This window comes from Protobothrops mucrosquamatus, unplaced genomic scaffold (assembly GCF_001527695.2).
Source record: "Protobothrops mucrosquamatus isolate PMUCROS unplaced genomic scaffold, P.Mucros_1.0 scaffold43, whole genome shotgun sequence".
Lineage (NCBI taxonomy): Eukaryota > Metazoa > Chordata > Lepidosauria > Squamata > Viperidae > Protobothrops > Protobothrops mucrosquamatus.
Window position 1 is genome coordinate 2,127,151 of NW_015386425.1, and position 26,818 is coordinate 2,153,968.

The 26,818-nt window shown below is 33.8% G+C and overlaps 1 protein-coding gene across 1 annotated transcript in view; it reads left to right on the forward strand.

The window, feature by feature from the left end:
* The window catches only part of RELCH (RAB11 binding and LisH domain, coiled-coil and HEAT repeat containing), a 60,842-nt gene that overhangs the window by 7,923 nt on the left and 26,101 nt on the right, over positions 1-26,818 (forward strand). Inside the window, exons 2-10 of the mRNA XM_015811510.2 lie at positions 6,782-6,871; positions 10,505-10,576; positions 10,689-10,744; positions 11,113-11,226; positions 12,901-13,101; positions 13,209-13,300; positions 14,737-15,036; positions 15,805-15,880; positions 16,340-16,435. Of these exons, the coding sequence (XP_015666996.2) occupies positions 6,782-6,871; positions 10,505-10,576; positions 10,689-10,744; positions 11,113-11,226; positions 12,901-13,101; positions 13,209-13,300; positions 14,737-15,036; positions 15,805-15,880; positions 16,340-16,435 (1,097 nt within the window). The remainder of the gene's footprint in view (positions 1-6,781; positions 6,872-10,504; positions 10,577-10,688; positions 10,745-11,112; positions 11,227-12,900; positions 13,102-13,208; positions 13,301-14,736; positions 15,037-15,804; positions 15,881-16,339; positions 16,436-26,818) is intronic.

A 26,818-nucleotide genomic window follows, 5' to 3' on the forward strand; every position in this document is an offset into this window, starting at 1 on the left:
ATTTAGCATGCTTCCTATGGAACCTGGTATAATGAAAATAATCTCCACATATTAGAAGCTGTAAATTCATTCCAATAACAATGTTTTTAATAGACTAATAACAGTTCATTTCGCACAATCCAGTACTTCCACTTGATTATCTTCTTAAATAAAATGTTCCATTTGGCAATTGCTTAGAACATTCAGCTCTGATCTATATCTAACCTGTAACATGTTGGCACATCATCCAGGTCTAATAGGTGTGCTAGTTTTGATTGTGTAGAAGTCTGAACTGGTAAATTGCTTGAGTCCAGAGTTAATATAGAGATTAAAAATAAATAGCAGTTCATATTAAAAGGTGTAAAAAGTGTTTAAGATCACACCTCAATGTACATATACTTGTTACTTGCAATTCCTAAACCCAGCACTTTACCTAGGATCTTGTGGCATTATAACAGAGGGTAGGTCAGCACTTCCTTATTTGTTCAGAAACACATCTTTTTGACTCTGAATCCAAAATACTGTGCTCCCATATAAAATATATCCATTTTACTGCTCTTGATGTTGCAAAAGAGATAGAATACCTACCCACTAATTCTATATCTTACTTTGAAAGAAGGGTTATCATGATAGGAACTATTAATAAGTGGTAATAGACAATGGTCCATTGCAAGTTTTGACCTTGGGATTGAATCAAAGCTTTAAAATCAGAAAATGCCACCTAAAAGGCAGCTATGGGATGCTGCTTTGTTTTTAATTATACTGTATGTTAGGGATTCTACAGTTGATCTCCCTTCTCAAATCTTCTCTGTTGTTCAGCAATTGGTTTTTCTTTTTCAATCTATTCATATAATTTTTAGAATAGATTTTTGTATATACAAAAATATGGGGGTCATATTCATTGGGTAGGTTCACTGCCCAAAGTGATGATACCAAAACGTATTTGTACTGCTTGCAACGCAACGCTACAGTGTTTGAACTGGAATCAAGATTTTTCTGAATTTTGTCTCTCCATCTCATAGTAATCAGCCTTATGGGCAAAGTTACACAGCTACCAGTTTGTTGTCTTTCAGGTCCATGTTGCTATGCATGCATACAGGTTCTGCTCATTGATAGCTTTTGGGCTACTTTGATGACATCCTTGTTTTTTATTTTTTTTATTGAAATTTGATATAATATACAAATAGAAACAAAAGTCAGGAAAAGATAAAGAAAAAAGAGAAGAGGTGCAAAAAAGGAAGAAGAAAAAAAGTTGTGATTCCTGACTTTGCAGTAGAATACAAAAAAAGACTTACACCCTCAACCTTCTGCTTTACATTTCTAACTATTTCAGACCATTTGTATTACAACAAAGTCAGTCTAGCCACCAATACCTTAAATCAAAGTTGTTGTTTTTTTCCGTTTTGAGCACAAAGTTCAGAAGCGGTTTCCAAACAAGGAAAACTAGATAGATTCTTCTCTTTAATTAAAACGGTCAGTTTTGTCATCTCTGCCAACGCCATCACCTTTACCATCCATTCTTCCATTGTGGGAATTACTGTGTCTGTCCATCTTTGTATATACGCTCTTTAGCCATCACCCTAAAAAGAGCTACTTTGATGACGTCTTAAAATTGCCGTAAATTTCTGCATTCCAGATTAGGTCTCCGTGCAAGATTTCTTTAGTACTTGTGTCTTTATTGCACACTGCATTAGTAGAAACGTCTCTGCTTCTCTTTATGTTAGAGTTCTGCTCTTCACAGCAGTAGATCGTCATTAGCTAAAGGATCTGATTTTGCTTTGATGTTTCCCATCTGTTGTAGAATTTGTTTTATCAAAGGACATGCAACCATTGACCATTCTTTCTGGTTCTAATCTGTCAGATTGCAAGGAGAATCACATCTAATTAATTTTTGGTACCACTAGATATGATCTGATTAATGGTGCTCTATGTTGGCTATTTTTGAGTCAAAAAAATCAGTATAAAAATGCTAGCTTTTTTCTTCAGTTTCTTGTCAATCAGATGTAGTTGCCTTTCTTGACTCTTTCAGAATTCTCATTGATTGCATTTTTTTCCAGCCGTTTGTAATATTGCTTTTCTGTTGCTTTCACAAGTTGTTGTGCTGGGTAATTTTCATAGTCTTTTAGTTGTTGCCTTAGCTTGCGGTTCAAATCACACAGTTCAGTCATATCAAATTTATTTTCTCCTTTGAGCTCCTTTCTTAATTGCTCTCTAATTTTAATTGCTGGGAAGTGCTTCTTCCAGTCATTTTCTGAATTTTTATGACTGCAACCTTTCTTTTTTATAAGTTGTTTATAGTGTATCATTATTGTACTAATTTTATTGTAGAATTTGTTTTTAAAGTAGAATTGTACTTTTTATTTCTTAAGAATTACCATTGAGAAGGGATGTTCAGGTTAGGTGTTGGAACTGGCTTATCAGGGGTGTCAAACTGCCAGCCTGCGGGCTGGATGTGTCACGCCAAAACCGCGGCCATTGCCGGCAATGGGGGAAAAAGTCGTGATACGTTGCGACACATCACGTGACGTCACAAGTTTGACATCTGTGGCTTATGCGTACTGCCAATATTGAGTTAGTGCTATACTTTAACACTTGTGATCAATTTTGCATCTTTGCATAGTATGTAGTTGATCTCTGCTTTCATTTCCTAGTTAGGGGAATGTCAGGTCCAGTATTTCCCTGCTAGTTTCTCAAAGTACTGCAGGTGTTTATCATCTACTTCTTTACAATAAAGATTGCTAATTGTTCGTCATATTCATTTTGCTTCTCATTTGAGAAAATGCCCATAAAGTTTTCACCCACTCTACATGAGCCTACTTGAGCATGTAGATATCCTTTGATTAATATTTTGTAGGCCAGTTGAGCTAGTTGTTGTTTAAGTTCTTCACCAAAGCATTGGTTTGATCTTTGTCCAAATTACTGTAAGGAACATAACATGGGATGATGACGAGTTGGTCATTCTGCCTTTTATTTTTAATTTGAGGGTTGTAAGACATTCGCAAACTATTTGTACCGACTGTATGTTTTGTACATGTTGGCTGGCAACAATGAATGCCAAGTCCACCATTATGTAGGGTTTAGCCTATGGCTATTATTATCCCATCTGGATATAATATGAATTAATGCTCTTGTTTTGCTGAGACCAATGATGTCATAGTTTAATTTTATGACTTCTTCAAAGAGGTGGCTTTGGCATGCAACCCTGAATCCACTCTTAATGGTATAGAAGGGAATTTTGAATTTGGTTGCGGTGTCCCTTAAACCCATATTTTTGTTCTACAATCCCATTAGAACTTGAAGAAATTAAATACTCCAAAATACTATTCTTTGTCTTCTTTGGCTCACCTTTGAAACTCCCTCTTGGGTTTTTTTCTTAGCAACGAAGATGGATGGTTTCCTCCTTTTAGCTTACTGATCCTGGGGGGAGATGCAGCTCTGACGTTTCAGTTGTAGGATGTTTCTGACTGCCCCATGAATGAGTTGACATCAGCATTTTTGCATATAGTTTTATTATGTTTAAAAGAGTAATAGAATGTGAAAATTGACATATAAATATGTGTATTTGAGAAAAAGGTTCAGTACAATATGGTTCTTAGAATGGACACATAGATTTAGATAAGTTGGGAAAGGGAGAGTTGATCTTTAACTAAAGCCTCACAATAAATTCAGCAATGCTTAAATAGAATTACTAATCTGACAAAAGTCACATAAGTCATCTCAAGGAAATAAATGGCCAGTGAATCAAAAATGAAGAGAAATCTATTTTCTCATAGCAGAATACTACCAGGAAGAAACTGGTGAAAAATTTCAAAGTAATATCTGGCTGTAACCAGATATTGTGACCTCTGTAATTTTGTTGTTAAGCAAATTAAATTATAACTTTATTTGGTGTGACTACTGTAAAAGTTGTTAATAAGTTGCCAGAATTTTTAAATGTATTGTTTATTATGCCAATATATGGTCATTGACCAAAAAAGCCAAAGGTCGAGAAAAGAATACAAGAGTACAAATATCTAGTAAAAAAAAAAACCTATTTGCACCTGAAACTAAACTTACCCAAAGCACAGTCAGATCCAGTAACGTCTCACTATTAATTCTATGGCACAAAATTTAGCCATCATCTTGGTCCCGGTATTTTGGAAAGTAGTGCACAATTATTTTGGGAGATTGATTTGAGAAGTTTCTGATAAGAAGAAAAAATAGCTCTATCTTCCATTGGGGATAAATAATTCATTTCACAAGTACATGCATTATGGTCTTGACTTAAGAATCTGAACAATATTGGTAAGGAATGCCATTAAAATTTCCCAGCAATACCATCACTGGAAATGGATCCAAGCCTGCCAGTGTGAAAACTTTCCTATACAACGGGACAAATAGGTAATAAAAGTTGTTAGGGATGGTACAGAAAAGATGCAACAGTTTATTATATGAAATGTTAATTCTGTCTCTGGATATGGAGGTTAAAAGTTTTCTGCTTGAGTGCTCTCCTGGCTTCATCCAGACATTGCATAGTACAAATTGGGGGTGGAAGGGCGTTGAGTCCATAATAAACCAAGCCCACTGTTATTTCTTGGCACCAGGACACTAGTGTCAATACTAATTGAGCTAAAGATTCACCTCTAAAGATCTGCTTAAATCAGTATTTCATACAAACTCATTTCTATATTCCAAAGGTCTAGGTCTGGGCTATGTTTTAATCCTATAAATGTCATGCTTTGAATTGTGTTTCATGTTTAAATGTTATTGTTGAACCTTTATAAAACATTTAATTACGTGCTGGCCCAAATATGCCTGTACCTCAATAACTTATAAATATATAATTTCTTTTTGAGTTTATTTTGCTCACTTCTATAGATGTGTACCCAGCCTACATCACAAAGATTCTTTAACATGTTTTTTTCTCAATAAATGGGCACAAATGGCAATTAGAAACCTCTCCAATATTATTTTTGTTAAATATTGGTATGATAATTCCTACACCCCAAACATATCACTTGAAACTGACAACCATCATTCTAGGTTTGACTTAATCCTATTGGGATAAACATCCATTTTTAGTTTGCATTAACACATACACACCCAAACCTTGAAAAATGACCCAAAATGGCCTGGAAATTTATATTTTTCCCCATTTTTAAAGTTTATAGGAGAGCTTTAAGATAGGCTAGGAGTAGTTTGCCTTCTAGAAGCCTCCTATTCTCAACTTTTTTGTTGTGATTCATTCTGTTACCTCCAACTCTTCCCAACGAAATAGGCATCATTTGCTAGGAATGTTTGTCAGTAGCTATTTCTTGAAGTGGTTGTAAACATGTACTTGTGTCATAGTATTGATGTCTACCTTGTCTTCTGTCTGATAGACTCTGTTTTGATTATGTTCAATTATTCCAAGCATCTGGGTATTAAAAAAATAAAGTTTTGGGAGAACTTCTGCATGTGAAAATAATTGTTTATTAAATTATTAACACCTGTTTGGATTTACCAACTATATTGATTTAAATATTGAATGAGTTGCAATCAAGACAGTATTTCCAATCTATTTTACATTATACATTAGTGAATTTTGAAAAAGAAAAATGTCTCTTGTTTTATTGCCTCAGTATCCAGAAATAGATAATTCTGTAAATAGAAAAATAGAAATAAAAACAAAAAAGAGAACAATGCACATTTTTAAAAGTTCAGTTCTTAAACAAAATATTTAAACGTTGATAACATGGTTAAAGTATAAATAGCATTACTGAAAAAATTACTTTATAAAATAAAGTTTCTGCCACATGAGGAAATCATGGTCTCCTCAGTTTTGGCTTTGTGAATCTAAACATGATGGTTTTTAAACCATGGTACCACAGTCCCCTAAAGAGAGCTAATTGAGTTAGGGGCCCACTAGTTTTTGGAATAAAAACAGTGAATGTTGATCCATTGTATTCTGTAAAGCTGTAACAATACACTGTTTTGCGTGGGGTTTGTTTAACCAGAAGCTATCAATCTATTAATAGAAACTCAGTGAAGCCCATATCACAATGTGCATCAATCACAGTGCTTCAAGATTACAGAAAAGTTCATACTAAAACATTCACACTCTTTTTCTCACTACTGTAGTTTGATGTCTGCATCGTTTGCATTCAAAAAGTTGTCTCTAAAGGAGCGTATTTGTGGGAAAAAGAAACGAAAGGAAGAAATATAAGTTTATTTTTATAAATATAAGAAAGATAAATTTAGTTTTGTTCATTTATTTATATCTTGCCTTTATTATTTTTATAAATAAAAGTGGATTGTAAGGTGGATTGGGCTGAGAGGGAGACTGACTGGCCCAAGGTAACCCAACTGGGTTTCATGCCTAAGGCCTGGTTTCTAGTTTGGTGCTTTAACCCAGAGGTCCCCAGCCTTTTGGGCACCAGGGACCGGTTCCGTGGAGAGAGGTTTTTCTGCGGACCGGAGGATGTGTGGTTTTGTGTGCTGCCTGCATCCCGCGGATGAGGCTTTGCTTGTTTGTGCGGCCCGGTTGCTGGCATGCCATGGCCCGGTACTGGTCTGTGGACCGGGGGTTGGGGACCCTTGCTTTAACCACTAGACCAACTGGCTATCAAAGTTGATAGCCATTAAATTTCAAGTGTAACTTTAAAGGGGGGCACTTTTCTTCATAATTCTAGTGAAGTCAAAAATTAAATTTAACCTTTTGCAAATCACTTTTTTTTAGAATAAAATTCATTTTAGGTTGTGGGAAAAAGTAATATACATGTAGTTTTACATGTAGTTTTATTTTTAAAAAATATATTTCCCTTTATTTATTTATTTTCTTTAGATCGAGCTGGAAGCATTAGCACTCTTGATTCCTTGGATTTTGCAAGATATTCAGATGATGGAAATAGGGAGACTGATGAGCGAGTAGCTGGTGAGTAAAATTTCAGATAAGATGCCAAGTAGGTATTGCACAAATCATGCTTCCTATTTATTTATAATGTTTATTTATATTAGTGTTTGTAAATCACACACTTTCTAATATGTTATACATTTAATTTATAGATTATTGTCTAGAAACGAATTATTGAATGGATGGCTACATTGTTAACATCTCATTTTTGATTCTTCATTTTAAAATAGAGTTAATTTATACAAATTATTTTCTTGCATGATTTTTCCATTACAGTACTTGTCACAAACCAGTTGTAGTACAAGTGTTCTTGAGAATCTCAAGTTCTTTTAAATAATGAAACTTTTCAAGTTACTTTATTTTACTATAAATAGATTCTTATCCATTAGGAAAGCATCATAAAAGTGTACTGATAGGTATTAAATTCTTTGTCGTAAGATTAAGAAAACTGGAAAATATATACAAATTACTTCTTTATTATAAATATGAGCAACTCTAATACAACAATAGAAAACAAAACTCAATATGATACTTTTTTGCATTTTTGTGTTGATTGGCCAGATTTGCAATGATAAGGAAATGCATTCGATCCTATAATTTATTAGTGGTTATAAACATGATGGAACATTCCATATATGCAAATCTGCTACCATTCACATCCAGTAGTTGTAAGACAGCTAAAATCACTTTCCAGAGAGATACATAAAGCGGGAAAAAGTAATGGCTATTTTAACTGTTTGTAAAAAGATGCCCCATCCATAATCTTACACATTCTGAAGCTTCCTTTTTAAAGGAATTGCCAAGCCCTAATAACTAGAGATGAGAAGGGAAATGAGAAGAACATTGTTGTTGTTGTTTCATTTATTTAATAGTAATCTTCAGTTGGAGATTGGTATTGCCTGGAAAAGAGTATTTTGTTAAAAGGAGAATTGTCAGAGCATCATTGTTTTCCATCCTTCTCAAATCCAGACTGAGATTAGCAAATAATAGCAAAGAAAACAATGGATATATGGGTGGATAACCTAACTTTGGGGAAGGCAGAAAGGTCTATCTTTGTTGTTGTTTTTTTCTTTTGCTAGATTTGTGTTTCTTCTTCTCTGGGTCTGTATGCATAGATCAGTATTCTTTCTTTCCTCTCTCTCTCTCTCTCTCTCTCTCTCTCTCTCTCTCTCTCTCTCTCTCTCTCTTTCTTTTGTTGTTTATTTTTCCTTATTCACTTTTCTCTTTGAATTTATCTTTTCTTTTTCTGTTTCCCTCCACCAGCTCTACATGTGATATGATATCACTTTGTGATGGTGCATATAGCACTCTCAAAATTCCATCAGGCCCAAAATTTTGGATATCCTTTTGCTAATGTGATATTTGAATGTAGCCATTGCAGATTAGCTCTCTTGGAAGACTTTAGTAATTTATCTTTTGCAAATCATGTTAAAAACTGCAACACTTTTCAAACATAACACTGCATTTGTTAAGTTTACATAATAAAAATATGTGTTGATTATACAGTTATTCCCAGAGCCAGTGAACCTTCAGAGTTCACTACAAAATGATAGCTGCTGCAAATACTGTAGACAGAGGTGGAACTTCTGAAAATTGAATTCTTGTTTGAATTCCGAATAGGTAGCTGTCTCTTTTAGTAAATGCAGTTTAATTCTGTAGCCTTAAAAGAGTAACAAGTAAAAGTCTCTTGCATATTTATGTACTATGGATACTTATGTAACAATTATAAAAAAATGGCGCCTGATGGAATCTACAAAAGAGGAAAGTGGGGAAAAGCTAGGATCTTAGGACAGTTCATTATAATATGCTTATAAAGGCTGCCTAAATCACAGCCTAACACATTTATTACAACATAAACATTTTAGGGTAGGTATGCTTCATTGTATCATTTTCTTAGAGTGAATGTGGGAATAAGAGAATTAAGTATTTGTTTAGTTTCATATTAAGTTGAATTCTCTTCTGCTTTAATTTGGGCCAAATATAATTACTTAATTCTGGATCAACTGTGTGTTTTGTTACAGCTATGAGTCATTGTGGATATACTGTTGAATTAAGTAGCTGTTTCAAAATGTTAATATGTCGGGAGAGAAACCATGCAGCAGAGTAAACTGTTTTAATAAAACAAATAGGCATAATTGTAAAATCTGCTCGTGTGTACTAGGATGTCATAATTAGGTAATGGAAATACTTTGCCATCTGACATAGGTATATGTGATATGAGTTTTCTGGCTTTCTGTGCTCTTAGTGATTTGTTTCGCTGCTGAACTTCAGTTTCCTTATTGGAATTCCTGAGTTTCTCTACAATTTGTTTTTGTTTTGTTTTGTTTTTTTGCTATTTTTCTTTAAAAAAACAAAACATTTTTATCATCCTGTTGCAGGGCATTTCTGATCTGCAATAGTTCTGTAACCATGTATTTCTACATTTTAAGGAAGAAATACTGCCCATCGTAAATTCTTTTAAACTAAATTAAATTTTCAAAAGATAAGCTTAGCCAGACCCTGAAACCCACTGGCAACTTATAAGATATTACTTTACATACAAAATATCCACATAGTTTTTAGACTTTGTTGCACAGAAATATTTGCAGATCAGCATTGCTGACTACTACAGATTTTTTTTTCATACTTTTCCATCAGATCCTCAATTATGCTTTTATATTTCTGCATTAAAATTCTGTGCATCAAACAGGTTATTTCCATGGAGTAGTTGTGATGTACTCTAATTATGCCTTCTGTTTTTGAAGAAGAAAAATGCAAACTGAGTGAATATTTTTTCCCATATAGTCCTATTACTAATCTATTGGTATTACCAGAAAATGGAACATTTGTAGAAGAAAATGTTCTAAAAAAATCTGTAGAATATTTCTAATGGTAAAGGTATCCCTGTAAAGAAGCTGGTTAGTAATTGCCTGTTAGTGTACCTTGGTGTCTTAATCGAGATCAATTACAAATCAAATGTTTAAAGATTGGATAATCTCTTATGAATCACTTTGTCTATGGCAGAAAGCAATTCATAACCTAAGTTATGAAATCAGTGTTCTTTATGAAAAGAAATATTAAATACTTTTTTTAAAAAAAGTTTGCAGATATTTAAGAACTTAGTTGACATGATAAGCTGTTCTACCCAACTGACATATCCTATAATGTGCCACAAAATGGGAATCAAAACTTCCTTTGTAAAGTGGCATTAGCCTGAATTATTTCATTTTTGTAATGACAGATTATTCAATTCTTTGTTTACAGAACTGTAATTTTAATCACAACCTCCTTATTCCTTCAAAGCAAGATGGCCTCATATTTCCATTTGTATAACGTAAAACTTTAAAAGATTCGATTATAACAATATTTTGTAAGGTGACATCTTCAAGATTTTCAAAAAAGAGGTACATTTTATTTCTTAAAACCTGTAGCATTCCTTGTCAGATAGCTTAGATTTTCAACCAAGATTTAGGTTTGAATCATGGAAATGTTTCACCAGTTTGCTGCAGTCTAACTCTGCTGCATGCGTTCATGAGTTCCATAAAGATTGCATGCTTTGTCTTTAATACAGATTGTATTTTATTTTTACACCCATCCTTGCTTTTTTATATTTCATTTTTGTTTCCCTATTCTTGATTGGATGCCTGTGTATGTTTAATCCAAATCCTTGTCCAGTCCTGGAGTTTGAACTGCGGAAAGCAAAAGAGACCATTCAGGCCCTCCGAGCCAACCTGACTCAGGCTGCAGGTGGTGTACACAAACCTTTTCCTCAGTTTTTTTTTGTATTTTGATAAAATAGAAAGAGGTGGCGCATGACAGCCTGGAGAATAATATTTTTTTTCTGTATTGCTGTTTTCAGAAAATGAAGTTCCTCTGCAGGAACGAAGAAATTATAAATCAAGTCCTGAAATTCAGGTGAGTGATCTAATGTGCTGTATATGCTGTTGCTATAGAGCAGGGGTAGGCAACCTTGGCTCTTGTGGACTTCAACTCCCAGAATTCCTGAGCCAGCATGGCTCAGCTTGGAAACCTCTCCCTTTCCCCTCAGCATGGCTGGCTCAGGAATTCTGGGAGTTGAAGTCCACGAGTCATAAAAGAGCCAAGGTTGCCTACCCCTGCTGTAGAGCAAATGTTATGTTCAACAGCATTCCTGTCGCTAACCAAATAGCATGCTTGTTCAAGCTTTTAGGTTTTGTTTTGAAATGGGTAATCAACTTGTTTAGTTTCTGTCAATCATAATAGGAAATCAAGATTTAAATGTTATATGCATTTATTTTTCCTAGGAACCAATTAAACCTCTTGAAAAAAGAGCTTTAAACTTCTTAGTCAATGAATTTTTGTTAAAGAATGGATACAAGCTTACTTCAATAACCTTTTCAGATGAGAATGATGATCAGGTAAGTTGGAATAGCACCTTTGTGACCTTCCGATCTGGGGTCTTTTTCCCTTTTGTTCCTAACATGGTCTAGTTATTTTTAACTTATTTTCTCCAAAAAAATCTCTGTTTATAGTATATATTTGTATCTCTCATGTAAGTTAATTAAAGTAGGATTATTGTTTTGTTCATAGTAAGGGGTAGTAAGCTAATTCTTAACAGTAATGCTGTTCATTTAAATTCCAGATGACTTGATCCAAGAGCACTAGAAGAAAATAAATTTCTTTCTCACCTTTCTGAAATGTTCTCTTTCTGTGTTATAACGCGCTAAACATGTGAAGCGTTAGATTGGCTACCAGGTCTGAATCTGAATGTATAAATGTTTTAGAACTAATATAATAAAAAATATGAACATAGAGTTCCAAAAACAGCTGGGAATATTTTTTTAATACACTCCGTTCGTTCCCACCCACCCCATCTTAATGCTTTCTCCCCGCTTAGGTCTGGGATACATAAGGGAGGAGAGATGAATTTCATAAAAAGAATAGAAAATAATATAATTTTCTTTCTTTTTGAAACATCAATCACAAGGATTCTGTTGCGAATAACTGCCCCATAAAATGTGACTATAAAAAAAACATGTAATGCATGCAAAAATAATTCCATCAAAAACCATTGATATATAAACTGGTTTATTATGGATACTGATATCTGATATCTGATAATGATAAAGAGGGCCATCTTTTTAATATAGGGAGAAATACTTTTTTAATCTCTTGATGCAAATCATAAATTCAAATGGTTCATCTGTTCCGTATTATTAATTCTGTTCTGATAATGCTGGTTTTCATGTATTGCTCAAAAGCTAATAGCCTACTGTTAAGCTATATCACTGATGCTTTATTTTTGATGGAACACCCTGAGCCAATGTATAGCTAGGAAGTTTTTCTGAATCTTATATTACTGAAACAAATACCATAAAATAAAGTAGTACAGACTGTTCCTGACAGCCATCTCTTTTTCCTACTTCCAAAATAATCAGTCAGTACTTGTAGACCTTAAGTGTGATGAATCTTCATTCTCCTATATTTAATCAATTCATACTCCATTGCAATCTAGCAAAATAATGAGCAGGACCAGGTTTATATGTTTAAATAATGGAGGCTAGAATGAATGTCTTGTTTCTTGTTGTAGTGAGGTTCCTTAATCATTTCTTAAATAGTGATTCATTTATATATATATATATATATAGTATTTTTATCTATATTTTATGAACCATCTAGAATTATTTGGGCGGACAAATAAATTTGTTAAATAAATACCGGTAGCTTCAAGAGGTGCTTGTGGCTAGAGATTTTTGTTGTGCTGCATTAATGATGCAATTTGGTTATATCAAAGATCACACTAAGCTAATTATGAGCAGTGAAATCTTCATACTTTGAACAAAAAATATCAGTAGTGCTCAGTTAATTGTTAAGAAATTAGATTTAATTTAATTATGTCATACATTTTAAGCTAAAACTGATTTCTTCAACAGTATATGATTAAGGAATAGAAGTGTAAATTTTATTTTTATTATTGTTACCTGGCCAATAACTAAAGTTCTCTTCTGGATGTTGCATTTTATCATTTGATGTGATAACTTGCATACTTATCTATGGAAACTCATAAATATTTTAATTTTGCATATATAAAGGATTTTGAACTGTGGGATGATGTAGGACTGAACATTCCAAAGCCCCCGGACTTGCTACAACTCTACCGTGATTTTGGAAATCACCAAGTTATTGCAAAAGATATTGTAGATGTAGCAGTTGGCCCAGAAGAGGATGAACTAGAGGCAACTACTCCTATCCTAGAAAACATTCCTGTATTTGGAACATCAGAATCAATAGAGGTATAATTCATTTTGCAAATTTAAAACAATATGGCAAATTAAATTAATTTATTCAATTTAAATTGATTAATTAAATTACTTTTTTCGGTCATATTCCTTTTATTTAGCAATGTGTGTTGGTGCAGAAATTGGAAGATCAAATTAATGCGTTAAGCACAGAAAAATGGTCTCTTATGGAGCAAATACAAAGACTGGAAAGGTATGTTAATGTATAATTTTTTAAAAAAATTATACAGAATAAGCAGTTTGCTGTGCATGAACCAGTGTATCCATCTCAGTTTATTATGCCTTTAAATGAATATGGCATTGAGTTAAACTTTATATAAAAACTTATTTCTCTGTATTTCAGTTTAACAGCTTTCATTACCAAAACTTATTATACGCCTAAAAGTATCTTGGTCAGAATTATTTTCATTCCTTCAAAAGGAATGAAAAAAATAGATTTTAGAGGGATGCTGGATATGAATATACCAGCATGGCAGTAGCTTATTTTATTATTTATTTATTAAATTTATATGTTGCCTGTCTCACTGATAAACCTCTGGGTGGCTTACAGATCATGAAAAGTAAATAGGAAACCTGTTTAAATTTTAAAACAGTGCAAATTAAAAATTTAAAACTATGCAAAAAAAACAAACAAACCAGGAACCAAGATATGGATGGTACAGGGATGAGATCTTACCCCATCATTCACCTACCAGTAGTGAGCACCCCTTTGGGACCTCAAATCACCCGACAAAACCAAGTTCTCACCTCCAGTGGTAGGAGTGTTCCACAGAGTTTGGGCCCCAGCAAAAAAGGCTCTTCTCCTTGACCCCATCTGCTGGAATCCCTTAGCAGACAGGGTCGGTAGCAGGCCTCGTCCACTGGCGCAAGTGGGACAGGCTAGTCCCATTGGGGTGAGATGGTTCCTCAGATACTCTGGAGCCATGCCATATAAGGCTTTTAAGATCATAACCAACACCTTGAATTGACCCGGAAGCAAACCGGTAACCAATGCATCTTGTGCAACAGTGGGTGTTATGTGCCACCCTAGGGGCCTCCAGAACAGCATTCTGAACCAGTTGTAGCTTCCAAATACGTACTGTTCAATGATGTTTAGAATTTAAATTTACTTTGTTATTTTAACTTTATTTTGACACAGATGGCAGCAATAGCAGTTCTCTTATGCTGTGCTGGGCATTCCCCCCCCCCCCAAAAAAATATATAGATTTCAGAGACTTGGACCCACTGTTTTTTGCACAGTGTGATGGAGGATGTGATGCGGGGGAGAGAGTGAAAATAATACTGTCGGACAATACATAGATGCTACTGGCTGGTAGTGGTTAGCAGATATTGGAAGTCATATCCAGTGGACATAAGATTAAACATTTTTCCTCTATCAGTTTGACCTTTAGAGCATATGTATGTGTTGTTTTTATAACAAAAAAAGTATAATATAAAAAGCATTTCTTTAACAAAAAAATCTTCCCCACTGTTATCTTACTTAGTTTTCTATTTTTCTAAATCTGGTGGTAGATTTATCCCAATAAAACATTTTATAAAACATTTGTTCATGCACTACATAGGTCATTGAAAGTGATTTATTACATACTAAAAAAAAATTCCCAAAGCTTTTTCTTTTCTCTGTTGCAGTGAAATAGACTACTTGAGAAGTCCAAAAACTTCTATTCCAACGATATGTGACACAGTACAGACATCTTCAGCCCAAGTGCCTCCCACGTTCCCAGATGATAATGGGAAATATTTAGACATTAAGAGTTCAAGTAATGATGATAAACTTGGGAGAACTGAAGAAGAAAGAACTTGCATGGAATCTGAATGTAGGACTTCTAAAGAGGATATTGGAATACCTTTTGCTTATAAAGAAAGAGAAAAATTTCCACCTTGTTCCCCATCAAATAAAGCTGCTATAGATTTTGATAAACCTAATAGGTTAGTTAAATTCATCTGTGTTTTCTGTTTACAGTAAAATATTGTATTGAACATTGAATAGATTTAACAACTACATTCAGGTTCTAAATTTATAGTTTCACCACACAAAAGAAGTAGGAGTTTTGCCACCCCCACCTTTAATTAAATAGCTGTCCTAACGGTTTGATGTAGTACATTAAGGTTAGGGGATTCCATGTGAACATTCTTAGCTCCAGATTTTTCTTTAAATATTGGCTATCAGTTATCCATGTTTTCTTACTCATCTAGCAGTCACTTATTTGGTGTGAAATCAAGACATGCACAGGATTACATTAATCATGAGGAATTGTAACATGTAATGGAAGGAATCTTGACACACTGATTATTTTTCAGTTGTCTCTGTTTCAATTATAACATATTTTCAGAAATTAATAGATTATATCAGTACAGACTAGGTTTACATATTTTGCCAAGCCATAACATAATTTTTCATTTTTGGCTTAGCATGCTGTATAAATGATAAATCATGGTTTAAAGTTTAGAATATTGAGCAACTTCAGTCAGCTGTGCTTTATTCAATAATTTATGATTAAATAAAATATATCACAATTCTGTTAATCCTGTTAAAGATCAGTTCTACCTCTGAAGATTGTTCAGGCTCCAGTATAGAATTCTTAATTAAACTTTTAAACTGAAGATTTATTTTTTTAATTATTAGTTGTGAAATAAATAGATTTGTACAAATAGCAGCTTTTTGATATGTTTTATATTTCCATCCCACTATTTCAGGAAGTTATCACCTGCATTCCATCAAGCATTGCTGTCATTTTGTCAGATGTCAGCAGAGAGCCGTTTGGGATCAGAGGTATATTTATTTTTGTAAAATAGTAATTCCTATTCAGTGATAAGAATTAAGCAATTTCAACTTTGACTGTTAGTCTTTCGTTGTTCTTTCATTGTTCCTCTGGCCACTTGCTTATACATTTACCTTTGCATAACTTAAGATTTGAGCTGGTAATATATTTGACCACCTTATCCAATTGCCACATAAGTGGGTTGGACTAGGTACCATTTTTTGAAATCTAGGTACATACTAATCTAATATCCTTTGGACAGTCATTCACACAGTGATGCTTTCTCATTATCCCTGTGAGCTCTCTGAACCAATTACATAATGGATAACACAGATATGTTTAAAGGTGGGCATTTTATTTTAGACTTGAATTGTATGCTAATTTCTGAAAGAAATTCAAACCACTTTATCAGACACATGTTGTATAATGCAACTGCTGTACATGACTTTGCCAAAATAATTGCACTCTAGGTGTCTCGAATTGCTGATAGTGAAAAAAGTGTCATGCTGATGCTTGGACGTTGTTTACCACATATTGTTCCTAATGTCCTGCTTGCCAAACGAGAGGTAAGAAATATAGGAATATTTGTTTAGTTTCATACAATATTTATTCATTTCGAATTATGCATTATTTATTACATTGAAGTCTGTTACTTGCAATCATCTTCTCACTTTTGTGCATGCATTCTCTACTCCTAGAAAATGGTTGCACATCTATGTCGGGTGAGTTTTTAGCCAAACAGCATGGTATCCTGCTATTTATCCTTTTGCTTAAGATCCTTAAGGCACTTTGCAGGGCTGTTACTGTGAGTCCATCTGTTCTGCCCTTAAGTTTGCTTATATTAGCTAAACTTGGTTCTAGTGTCGTCGTATTTGAGTAGAACCTAAATTTTAAATTGAAGCGAACTTGCCTGTTTACGTTATTTCTAAAAATGATATGTATTTAAATGTTATATCCTTCTTATTAACAGCCATATTCAGACAGACAGCATGGCTAGATTGAACTGTTCAGTAGTTTGCACAAATAATTGGGAGTGATTAGAGCAAGATCTGTATGTTGCTCACTCATTGGCAGGCCAGAACCCCGAAGTCTGGCTTGCTGTTATCAACATGGGCCTTTAGTGTAATCTTAACTGAGAATTTGGCTCTTAGTGATGTATTTCTAATGATATAATGAAGTCTGAGCTGAAGATGAGTTGGTTCTATATGCGTTTTCTTTGTTTTGATTCAAAATTGCTTTTTGAGCCAGCTTAGCTTTACCTGTTAATCTAGATATCTAGTAATGCACTTTGGCATTTAACTCTGTGAGCTTTATGAAAAGGTAACTAAGTCAAGAAATGTGTACTGATCCTTCAGGTTGCAGTCACTAACTACATTTTCCAATAGTTAATGCTTTATCATGGGTTTCAATTTTTGATTATATATGCTGCACGCCTAATTGTATGAAATAATACATCTGTTTAAGTTATAGTAGAAGCTATTATATGGGCTACATTAAATTGTCAGGATCAGTTACCAATTTCTGGCTGTTGCCAATCAGCTTGCCAGGATGCTGCTTTAGTTCTTCTTTGCAGTTCCTAGTTATATTCCAACATATATTTCTGCAGTCCTAATTTTTGCTTATTTAATCCCTGCATATGTGTGGAAATAGATAATCATAAACTTTGAGTGGATACGTAATTCATAAAAGTTAGCAAATATATGTTAAAATCTTGGGTTTTGCATGTAAATTTTTCATAGCCAAATAATAATAGAGAATTCTAACAACTTTCAATTACCAAGTTATTACTATCCTTAGAATCTAATAAACTTTCTGAATTTAGAAGAAAAGAAGTATTAATGGTTAACCTAAGCTCCTATTTATGTACTAGCATAAAGCCCATACTTCTGTTCCTCTCCTCCCCATTGGAATAATTTCATCCTGGAATACTCTTTCCTTATTTTGTATAACTTCCAGTACTAGTTAATTTGATTTCCCGAACACTCCTTCCATTATCACAAAAACAAACAAATCAAAAATGGAGGGCTAAATTTATACCTTAATTTTAAAGTGTTACATTTCTGACACAATCCAAAATCAATAGCAAGTATTACTTATTTAGCTCATTCCAGTTTTGGTACAGTATAGTGTTCATTTAAAGTATAGAATTGGGAGAAAATAGTATTCAAAGTTTACTTATATTAGTTATCCATACCTAAATAATTAATTTTACCAGAAACAATATTGTAGATGCTACTTAATGGCATGTATATGAACAGGCTTTTAAAATCTTTCAACGTCAAGTTCTAAACTAACATGAGATTAGTTTTGTGAAACTGAAAGGACTTTAAAGTTAATTGTTTTTCCATGTTGATTGACAGCCCATTTCTTGGTCTGAATAAAATTTCAGAATTAGTTTTGATATCTTATGGAGATCAGCTATTTAGAGATAAATCAAAAACTCCAATTAACTTGCAGAAGCACTAAGCATTTCCTAGGCAAAATTTGCATTCCAGGAATTTTTTTTCAATAATTTTAATAAGAGTTATAGCAAAAGATATAATATGTCCTATGCAAAGCTGTAATAAACAAGCTTCTTGGAATACTTTTTATAACCATTTTTAATTAAAAATAAAAAACAGCTGGCCTTTGTCTATCCTGTGAAGTTTGTTAACAATTTCTGTTCATTTGAAGGTTCATTTATTGAAAAATTATGCTGTTGCATAGCTAATTTGCTTACTATATTGCTGTGTTATAATTGTGGAACAATAATTCTCTGAAGCTTCACAGTTAAAGCTGCTCTCTATAGGATTCTTTGTAATAGATAGATAAATGGTTCTATATGCTGATATTTTTCATGAAGCAAGTGTAGGCATCTTTTTTTTTTTTGAAGGCTGTATGGCAGTGCTGGAAAGGTAAGCTTGGAGCCAAAATGTGTGAAGCCACCTTTCCTTTTCAACTTTATTTTCCTCAAGAAATTACTAGAGATTAGCATTCTTACTTCTAAAGGGTTCCATCATGAAATCATAGATAGCCCTTGAGTTGTGACTATAACCGAGTCTGGCAATTACAATCATAAATCATAACGGTTGTAAAGTGGGTCACCCTGTGGTTTGGCCCCATTTTACCAACTTTTTCACAGCGGTCAGTATAAACAGACGAGGCCACAAAGCAAACATCACAGGAATCAAACAAGTCCTTTGATACCTATGAGGCAGATTTTGCCAGAAACTGGAAAACAGAAACTGGTTTGCGGCAAAACCATCATAAACCTCAGGCGTGAAACTGTGGGGTACTGCAAATGACCATAAATACGGACTGGTTGCCAAGCACCCAAACTGTGATCATGTGACTGTGGGGAAGTTGACATTGGAATTTCAAAATCAGGTCTTACATAGCTTTTGGGGATTTCATTGTAACTCCAAACAGTTGTTAAGTGAACGGTCATAAGTCAAGAACTATCTATAATCCAAGAAGGCAGTTTGCCCAATTTGGCCATGGCACAGTTTATTTCTTTTCTTAGAATGTTTAATTTGTCATCGACAAGTTTATGGGTCTTTCGTTGCTTTCAATTTCCCATGGTATTCTTATAACCTACTTTCAGTTTCAAAAATTACTTGTCACACAACTAAGGGGAGTAGCTTCATGAAAGTAAAGTTTAAACTCCCATTGGATATATAGAAATAGTTTTACAATTCATTGGATATTAGCCAACATTTTCCAATAAAATTATACAAATTACATAGTCAATTTTTGTAGAAATCCTGAATTCAGAGGGGAAAAAAGTTGTTTGGCCATCTCTTAATCTACTGGCATTGGGGCAGCATTGCTGGAAGAAAAGAGAATATCATTTGATGGCACCAAATGTTTTTAAAAGAAAACAAGTTAACTATCCCCTAAAATGGTCAGTGAACTTATGTCATCCTATCATGATTAAATCTAATGATTTTATTGAGATTAGGGTTGGATAAGAAAATAATCCTTTTACTAAAAGATATTTTGTACGTTCTTGGCTTATTTTAACTTTTTCAGCACTACTGATAGCGCAGTCATCTTTTCCATTTATAACTCAATAAAATGTTTCATTTTGAAATACTAAAAACTTAAAATAAAGGACAAGTATGTTGAACTTCACTAACACATATAATTCTTCAAACATTCCAAAAATGATCGATGTTTGTGTGTGTGTGTGTGTGTGTGTACATATGTGTTCGTGTGTCCGCGCACACACACACATATATACATACACTATGCTGGAAGTCATCAACCAGCAAGAGACATATACGAGTTACAGCGACTCTGTGTCTGATTTTAATCTATTGTGAGACCTGTACTTCAAACTAACACTCAGAACTTACTCCAGGCTTTGCTTAGGTAAAGTAGAAATACTGTCAAAACCTGTTCTGGATTTGCTTGTTCTTTTGTTTTGCAAGCCTCCCGTGGGTATGCCCAGGCAAAGCAGGGGCAGGCTTTGACAGTGCTTACACTTTGCATGGACATGCCTGACTAGAATTGGAAAAATACTGTTCCCCCAACATATGCAGATACTTTCATCACCTTTAGAGTCGTGAGCTTTAGCTTGAGAACTTGGGGTTATGTTTTCACCACTTTGAGGGGGGGGGAAATGTTAAGTAATATGTTGTCATTTAAAAATATGGCACAATAGTAGTAAATGATCAGAGTATGTCTATGAAAGATGCCATGATAGGCAAGTTCTTTGATATAAAGCTTTGAAAATGTATATTTCATTACTTTGGCACACATGGTATAACTTCCCAACATAGGCAAGAATCACTTTATTTATAGAAGCAGAAGCCTCTTTCCTTGATGTTGATCACATGCTACAGTTTTCGTGGGCAGATTATTTTTCATTCTTTTTCCTCTGGAAGTAAATTTAACCAACACTTTGGACGTGTCTTTTTTTATGGTAATCTTGTAAAATAGTAATTGTGCCTATGCACGGTAATTATATACCTTGAACCTTAGGAATAGCCTCCAGCCAAATCCTTAAGTTCAGAAGAACTTGATCTATATTCTTCCTATAAGTTGTGACATTCTTGCACTTCTTGATTCACTAAGAAATAAGGCAGTGAAAATCAATTCAGGTAAGTGTGCGTAAGAGTTCAGCACACTGAAGGCAACTATATTCTCTCTTTTTACTGAAAGAGTTTTCAAGTAAAAAAAAAATATCTAAGAGATCTTCAAGTATAGGGAGTCCATAGCATTTGAGCTCTTTCCGCATTACTTCCCATTCAGTAAATCCTCTTGTCCTTCTGCTTCTGTCATCCCTTTTTTTCCCCTTCATTGAGTAAACATGGAACATGCATTAGGACATTCAAGAAGGTTTCTCATTGTTTCTCCACTCCCATTGATAGAAGGAAGTTTAGAAGCACTGATGCAGCGATGCAGAGAACGCTCCAATCCTATAAAATGCATGAAAGAATATGACCAATGGACGTGGACACACAGCTAATTCCAACAGAGTCAGTATCCAGCTTTCTGCAAGGTAAAAGCATTGGCCTTGTATCTGCCCCATATCAACCAACCTAGATAGAATGAAACAACCTTGCAAAAGATAATAAACTGATACCTTTTTATGTTACTGATCTCATCCCATAATATTTTTCAGTTGAAGGGAAAATAGTCACAAAACTATTTTCAAAGACTCAATAAATGTAATTAAAGTCTGCATAATTCTACATGCCTAAATAGACTAATCAGTGGAATGGAGACTTGCTGTTTATGACCATAAAAATCCCACTTAATAAAAACTAAGTAGAACCTCAGAATTAAAAATTCAACAAATATTTCAGCGATTATTCTGCTGAATATTGTTTCTAACACTCAAAGTAGTAATTTCCTTCAACTCTTTATAATTTGTTTGTATTTTCAAACTACTCTAAACCCCACATTTAAATGTCCATTCTCATTTCTAGAAAATAACAATAAATATACTTCCAAGATCATCTTCATTGTCAGATGATTTAAACAATGGTTTATTGGAGGTTTGACTACTAATTTATCACAAAATATAATAAACATCTAACCACTGTCCAGGATCCAATAATCTTCCTTAGGAATTATCATGCCATTTAATACTTACCGTATTTTCCGGCGTATAAGACGACTGGGCGTATAAGACGACCCCCAACTTTTGAGAAGATTTTCAGGGTTTAGAAAGTTGTCTTATACGCCGGAAAATACAGTATGTTATTCAAACCACAACTTAAGAATGATTCATAAGGCCTGTTCTGTTACATCTTTTAGATATCTGTTGAAAATCTCATCACTGTAGTGTTTTCTGGATTTTGTTGTTGCTTCTACTTTCTTTTCCTCTTCCCCAAATTTATTATTATTTATACCTGTATTTTGTACATCACTTTGAGATGATATAGGAAGCAATANCAAGTTTGAAGCTCAGAGGAAAATGCCGATTCCTTTTCTCCCTCGCTTTCCTCTCTGGCGACTCTCCTCTGCAGCGGAAGAAGGGACCCAGGTAGGCCGCGCTGTTGCTGCGGTTTCTATGCCTGCCCTGCCCTGCCTTGCCCCGCCACGTTGTAAGTCAAGAATTCGGAGGCGCGAGCAGGCCAGCAGCTGCTTCCGCGATTAGTTCGGGTAAGGCGGCCGCGGCTGGGCGGTCCTTCTCTGCCTAACTTTTATCGCTGCTTCGGTCCGCCCCCGCTTGCCCTAGGGCTCGCGGGGAGAGCCAGAGGGAGGGCGCTTCTCTCCGCGGTATCCGGCGAAGTTAGCTGGAGGGGAGGGAGGCCCTAGGAGAGGAGCGGCGTCACTTTACCGCTTGTTCGTGCTGTATTAACGGCCCAAAAATATTTCCTTTAGTGGTCCCGGTGGAGTCTCTCGTGGCGCATTTAAAACGAATCTTCGTGGGTCGCGATTGCATTTGCCAATGCAGTGAACCAAGGAGAGTAGCGCGCTCTCAATTGGAACCCCACGAGCTTAAGCCAACAATTTCAAAGTACCGTATTTTCTGGCGTATAAGACGACTGGGCGTATAAGACGACCCCCAACTTTTGAGAAGATTTTCAGGGTTTAGAAAGTCGTCTTATACGCCGGAAAATACGGTACCACTTTTTGAATGTGCCTCTTCCAATGGAATATTTTCCAAACTGTTTCTGCTAAGTTTAATAAGAATTTTATGTAGTTTAATACTTTTTAAAAATGCAGTTCTCAGCATAATGTATTTATGCTCCTTAATTAATATTCCAGATTTTTCCTCTCTTAAATCTTATACACAAAGACACTTTTAGTAATGCTGTATACTAAATCTTGGATAACTAATTACAACCAAAATGTTGGTGTTTTAATGTAGGATAACTAATATTTCATATAGATTAAGATTAAAAATCCTCTGCAACTGGAGTTTTTTTTTCCAGTCCCCTTTAACCCAATAAAAGTTTTCATTCACTACCCCATTCTAGTTACATAAATATCCCTGCCATCTTCCATCCTAAAATTTTTATTATTAATATTTATTTATTTATTCATTTGTTCGTTTGTTTAGAGATATGGATGAATAATACAACTCTTATTATCCTTAGTCCATCAAATTCAGAGTACAGTCCTGTTGAAGCAATGCATATACATCTATTCTTGTGATAATGGAAACAGGAATATTTAATTAGAGAAGTAGGAAATATAGGAAGTCCAAGTAATGATTATTTAAAAATCAGTTACTACACATCTATTCTTGTGGAAATGGGAACAAAATTATTTAATTAGAGAAATACGAAATATAGGAAGTGAAAGTAATCAGTTTACTTTAAAAATTAGTTACTATTATCTGAATCCATGTATTTGCCATACATTCTGGGAAACCAATTATTATTCCACAATGCCATTATAGATTTTTTGTATTTAAGGACACCTGAATGTTTTCTTTTTTTATTACAATATTCTATTTTACTGTAGAATATTGAAAAGGACCTTCCTCTTGACAAGGTTTCCTGATCCAAGATTGATAAGCATTAAACCCTTCTGATTATATAATCTATATAAATAAAAATGTAAATGTTCGTTTGTTCAAAATCTTAAATCTCTGAAAGTTCTTCACCAATTGCTTTGAAATTTTGACACAACGTTGCATTCGAATACGCACGTGTTTTTATATACCTATATTATATAGATGTCACACCTGTGACAGGTAAAAACATGCTTTTTAAAAAAACAGTGCCATCTGTTGGACGTAAAAGCAATACACGCTTTTACCAGACTGAGCCACAGCAACGCGTGGCCGGGTACAGCTAGTATTGAATAAACATACAGTAAATATTTGTCCTGATTTTTTTCTGTATGGTCAGAATGTATGGAATATGTTCGTGCTCACACTAATATATAGTTGTATGTCAGTAATACTTATGTATGATCATTACAACACAGTTTGGTATTTTTACTAAGAATTCAATAGCGCTAACTCTGTTTACAGGCAATGCAAGGCCATGGTAGTATTAAGTAGATCAAGAAGGAAGTACTGTTACATGAAACTAAATTCCTATTACTAGGAAAAGACAATCCAAAATTTAATCTCACTTTATTTTTTATTTATTTACCCACATTAGGAATTATGACTTTTAAAAAATTCTAGCCAATTGCTCTACAAATTAAAAAAAAACACCTTGAAGTTTGATATTGATTTATCAGTTGAAACCACAACTCCTAAACTATATGTAAAGAGAAAGGAGCATTGCTTTCTTTTTATTTATTTAATGTTACATAATGCCAGCAAATGTGTAAAGAGGATTAATATTACTACATATGTGTTCAGGATTGCTTCTCCTCTGATATTTCAAAATATAAAAAATATGTAAACATACAAAGTGTGCATGTGTATATAAACAACAATATAAATTCTTTGCACCCCACAGCATTATTGGATATTCAGATTCTGTGATCAAGTAGGGTTTTTGGATTAACTAAAATAAATATCAATTAAAACTAATTTTCCCCTGTTGTATATCATGAGATTGATAATGTATATGCCCTGTGCAATTGCCATGTCAGCTGTCTTCATCAAGATGTGACTCCACTTAGCAACTCCTGACCCTGTTTTGTCATATTTAGAATCTAATTTTCTGTTATGAAACTAGTGAAATCTTCTCAACTCATCAAGTCTATTTTAAGAGACTTCCAAAAATACTAGATGTCCTTGTCATACTTAATTATGTTTACATTACCTTTATAGATCTTTCTTTATGTATATTCTCATAATTTATTTGTAAAATAATAATATATTTTCTTAGAGATACGGAAATAGTTTAGGGTTTTTTCTTTATTTTAGTTAGCTAGTTGTTTTGTTTAGAAAAATCTTAAATCTCCTTTCAGGGCATTCTCTTCAGCCAAGACATTCTCCATTCTTTGATCATTTTTATTCTATTTGTAAACAGTTGTTTCATTTTGGATTTCTTCTTTTGGAAACTAGAGTTTCTTGGGGAGACTTTTACAGCCATAGTGTTTTGCATTGCATTCCTTGGAATAATATTCTATAAAAATACCCATCTCTGTAGACTTGATTCAAAGAATCCATTGTATTGATTCAATCTTTTAAAATGGGGCGGTGTTTTGCCTATGATCTCTTTCAGTAGTTGAGCCTACTTAAATGCAAGATTATTGAGGCTGAGAAAGATTTGAATTTTGAAGCGAGCAAAAATATAGCCCTTAGCAAGACTTTTATTCATACAATCAACATCATTTGATATTAAGTTATATAATTAGATTGGAATGGAAGAAGAAATGTCATGGTAATAGAAACTGCAATAAACATAAAGAAGCTCAATTCTGTTTTATAGCCTTTCCTTTTATTAATAAAGCTTGTCTCCAAATTTTTCATGTAGTTAGTCTTCCAAGTTTCATTGCTGTCTTTCAAAATAAGTTTATATATTATTTATTATTGAAAGGCAGTGTAGTGGGGTTCAATGCTAGTAAGCTGAGAAATAGCCAGGCAATTTATAAAAACCTTTAAAGTCTAACTGCTTTAATATTGAATTTTCTTTCCCATACTCTGATGGGGACAGAATCAAATACATGATTGTAAAATTATCTGTTCAAGCGATAAGCAATCAGATACCCTCCAGGTGGTTTTGGACTTTAACTAGTATTAATATTTTGTCTCATTACATAGCCAGCATTAGACATTACTATATATAATTTACAGCCTATATCTACAACTTTGATTCCCACAATTTGATATTAAACTATAGATCTTATGTGGCTCCTAAACTATAAAGCAAAAACATGAATGAATGTTTCAATTCATAATTCCTTTTTTCTGAAGAAGAAACTTGGGCATCCAATTTTACCATACTGAAATATTGCTATATTGTTACTCTCCAAACTTGGAATAAATTGGGATATTTTAATTTCTTTGTATTTTGAAATCTGAGTCTTTTGTCTGATTTATTTGCTTGCTTTTGTTAACAAATTGCAGACAATATGTGGAATTTAAAGTAGTCCATTCAGATCATCTTTCATTGCTTATAAAGATTTAAGGGAAAATCTTTTTTTTAATTCATCTTCGTATTAAAATCTTCCTAATTTGGGGTATTGTTGAAAATGTCTAGCTTGGGCTTAAAGATCAAGGAAAAAGGTTTTTAAAAGTCACAGTTGCCTTTGGGAATCTATACCATCTGATTTAGAGGTTATATTGAAAAACTATCTATATAGAAAGATTTTTGCTCTTAATATATAGACCTTACCACAATTTTATGAAGTGTATGTACTTCCATGTAGACAGTTATATCTTTTAACAGCAGTAGAATGGTCCTTAATATATCTGATTGATAATGACATTGCAGAAAAAAATCAGGAACTATAGAAAATGAAGCATTTTTGAATTATACCCATTTTCTTTTAAATTTCTTCTGATTCGGAAGGCGTGTTGTATAGTAGCAGGAACACATAAAGTAGGTAAAATATCAGAATTCTAATATAAGTTGCTTGCAAATCAGATTGAACTTCTG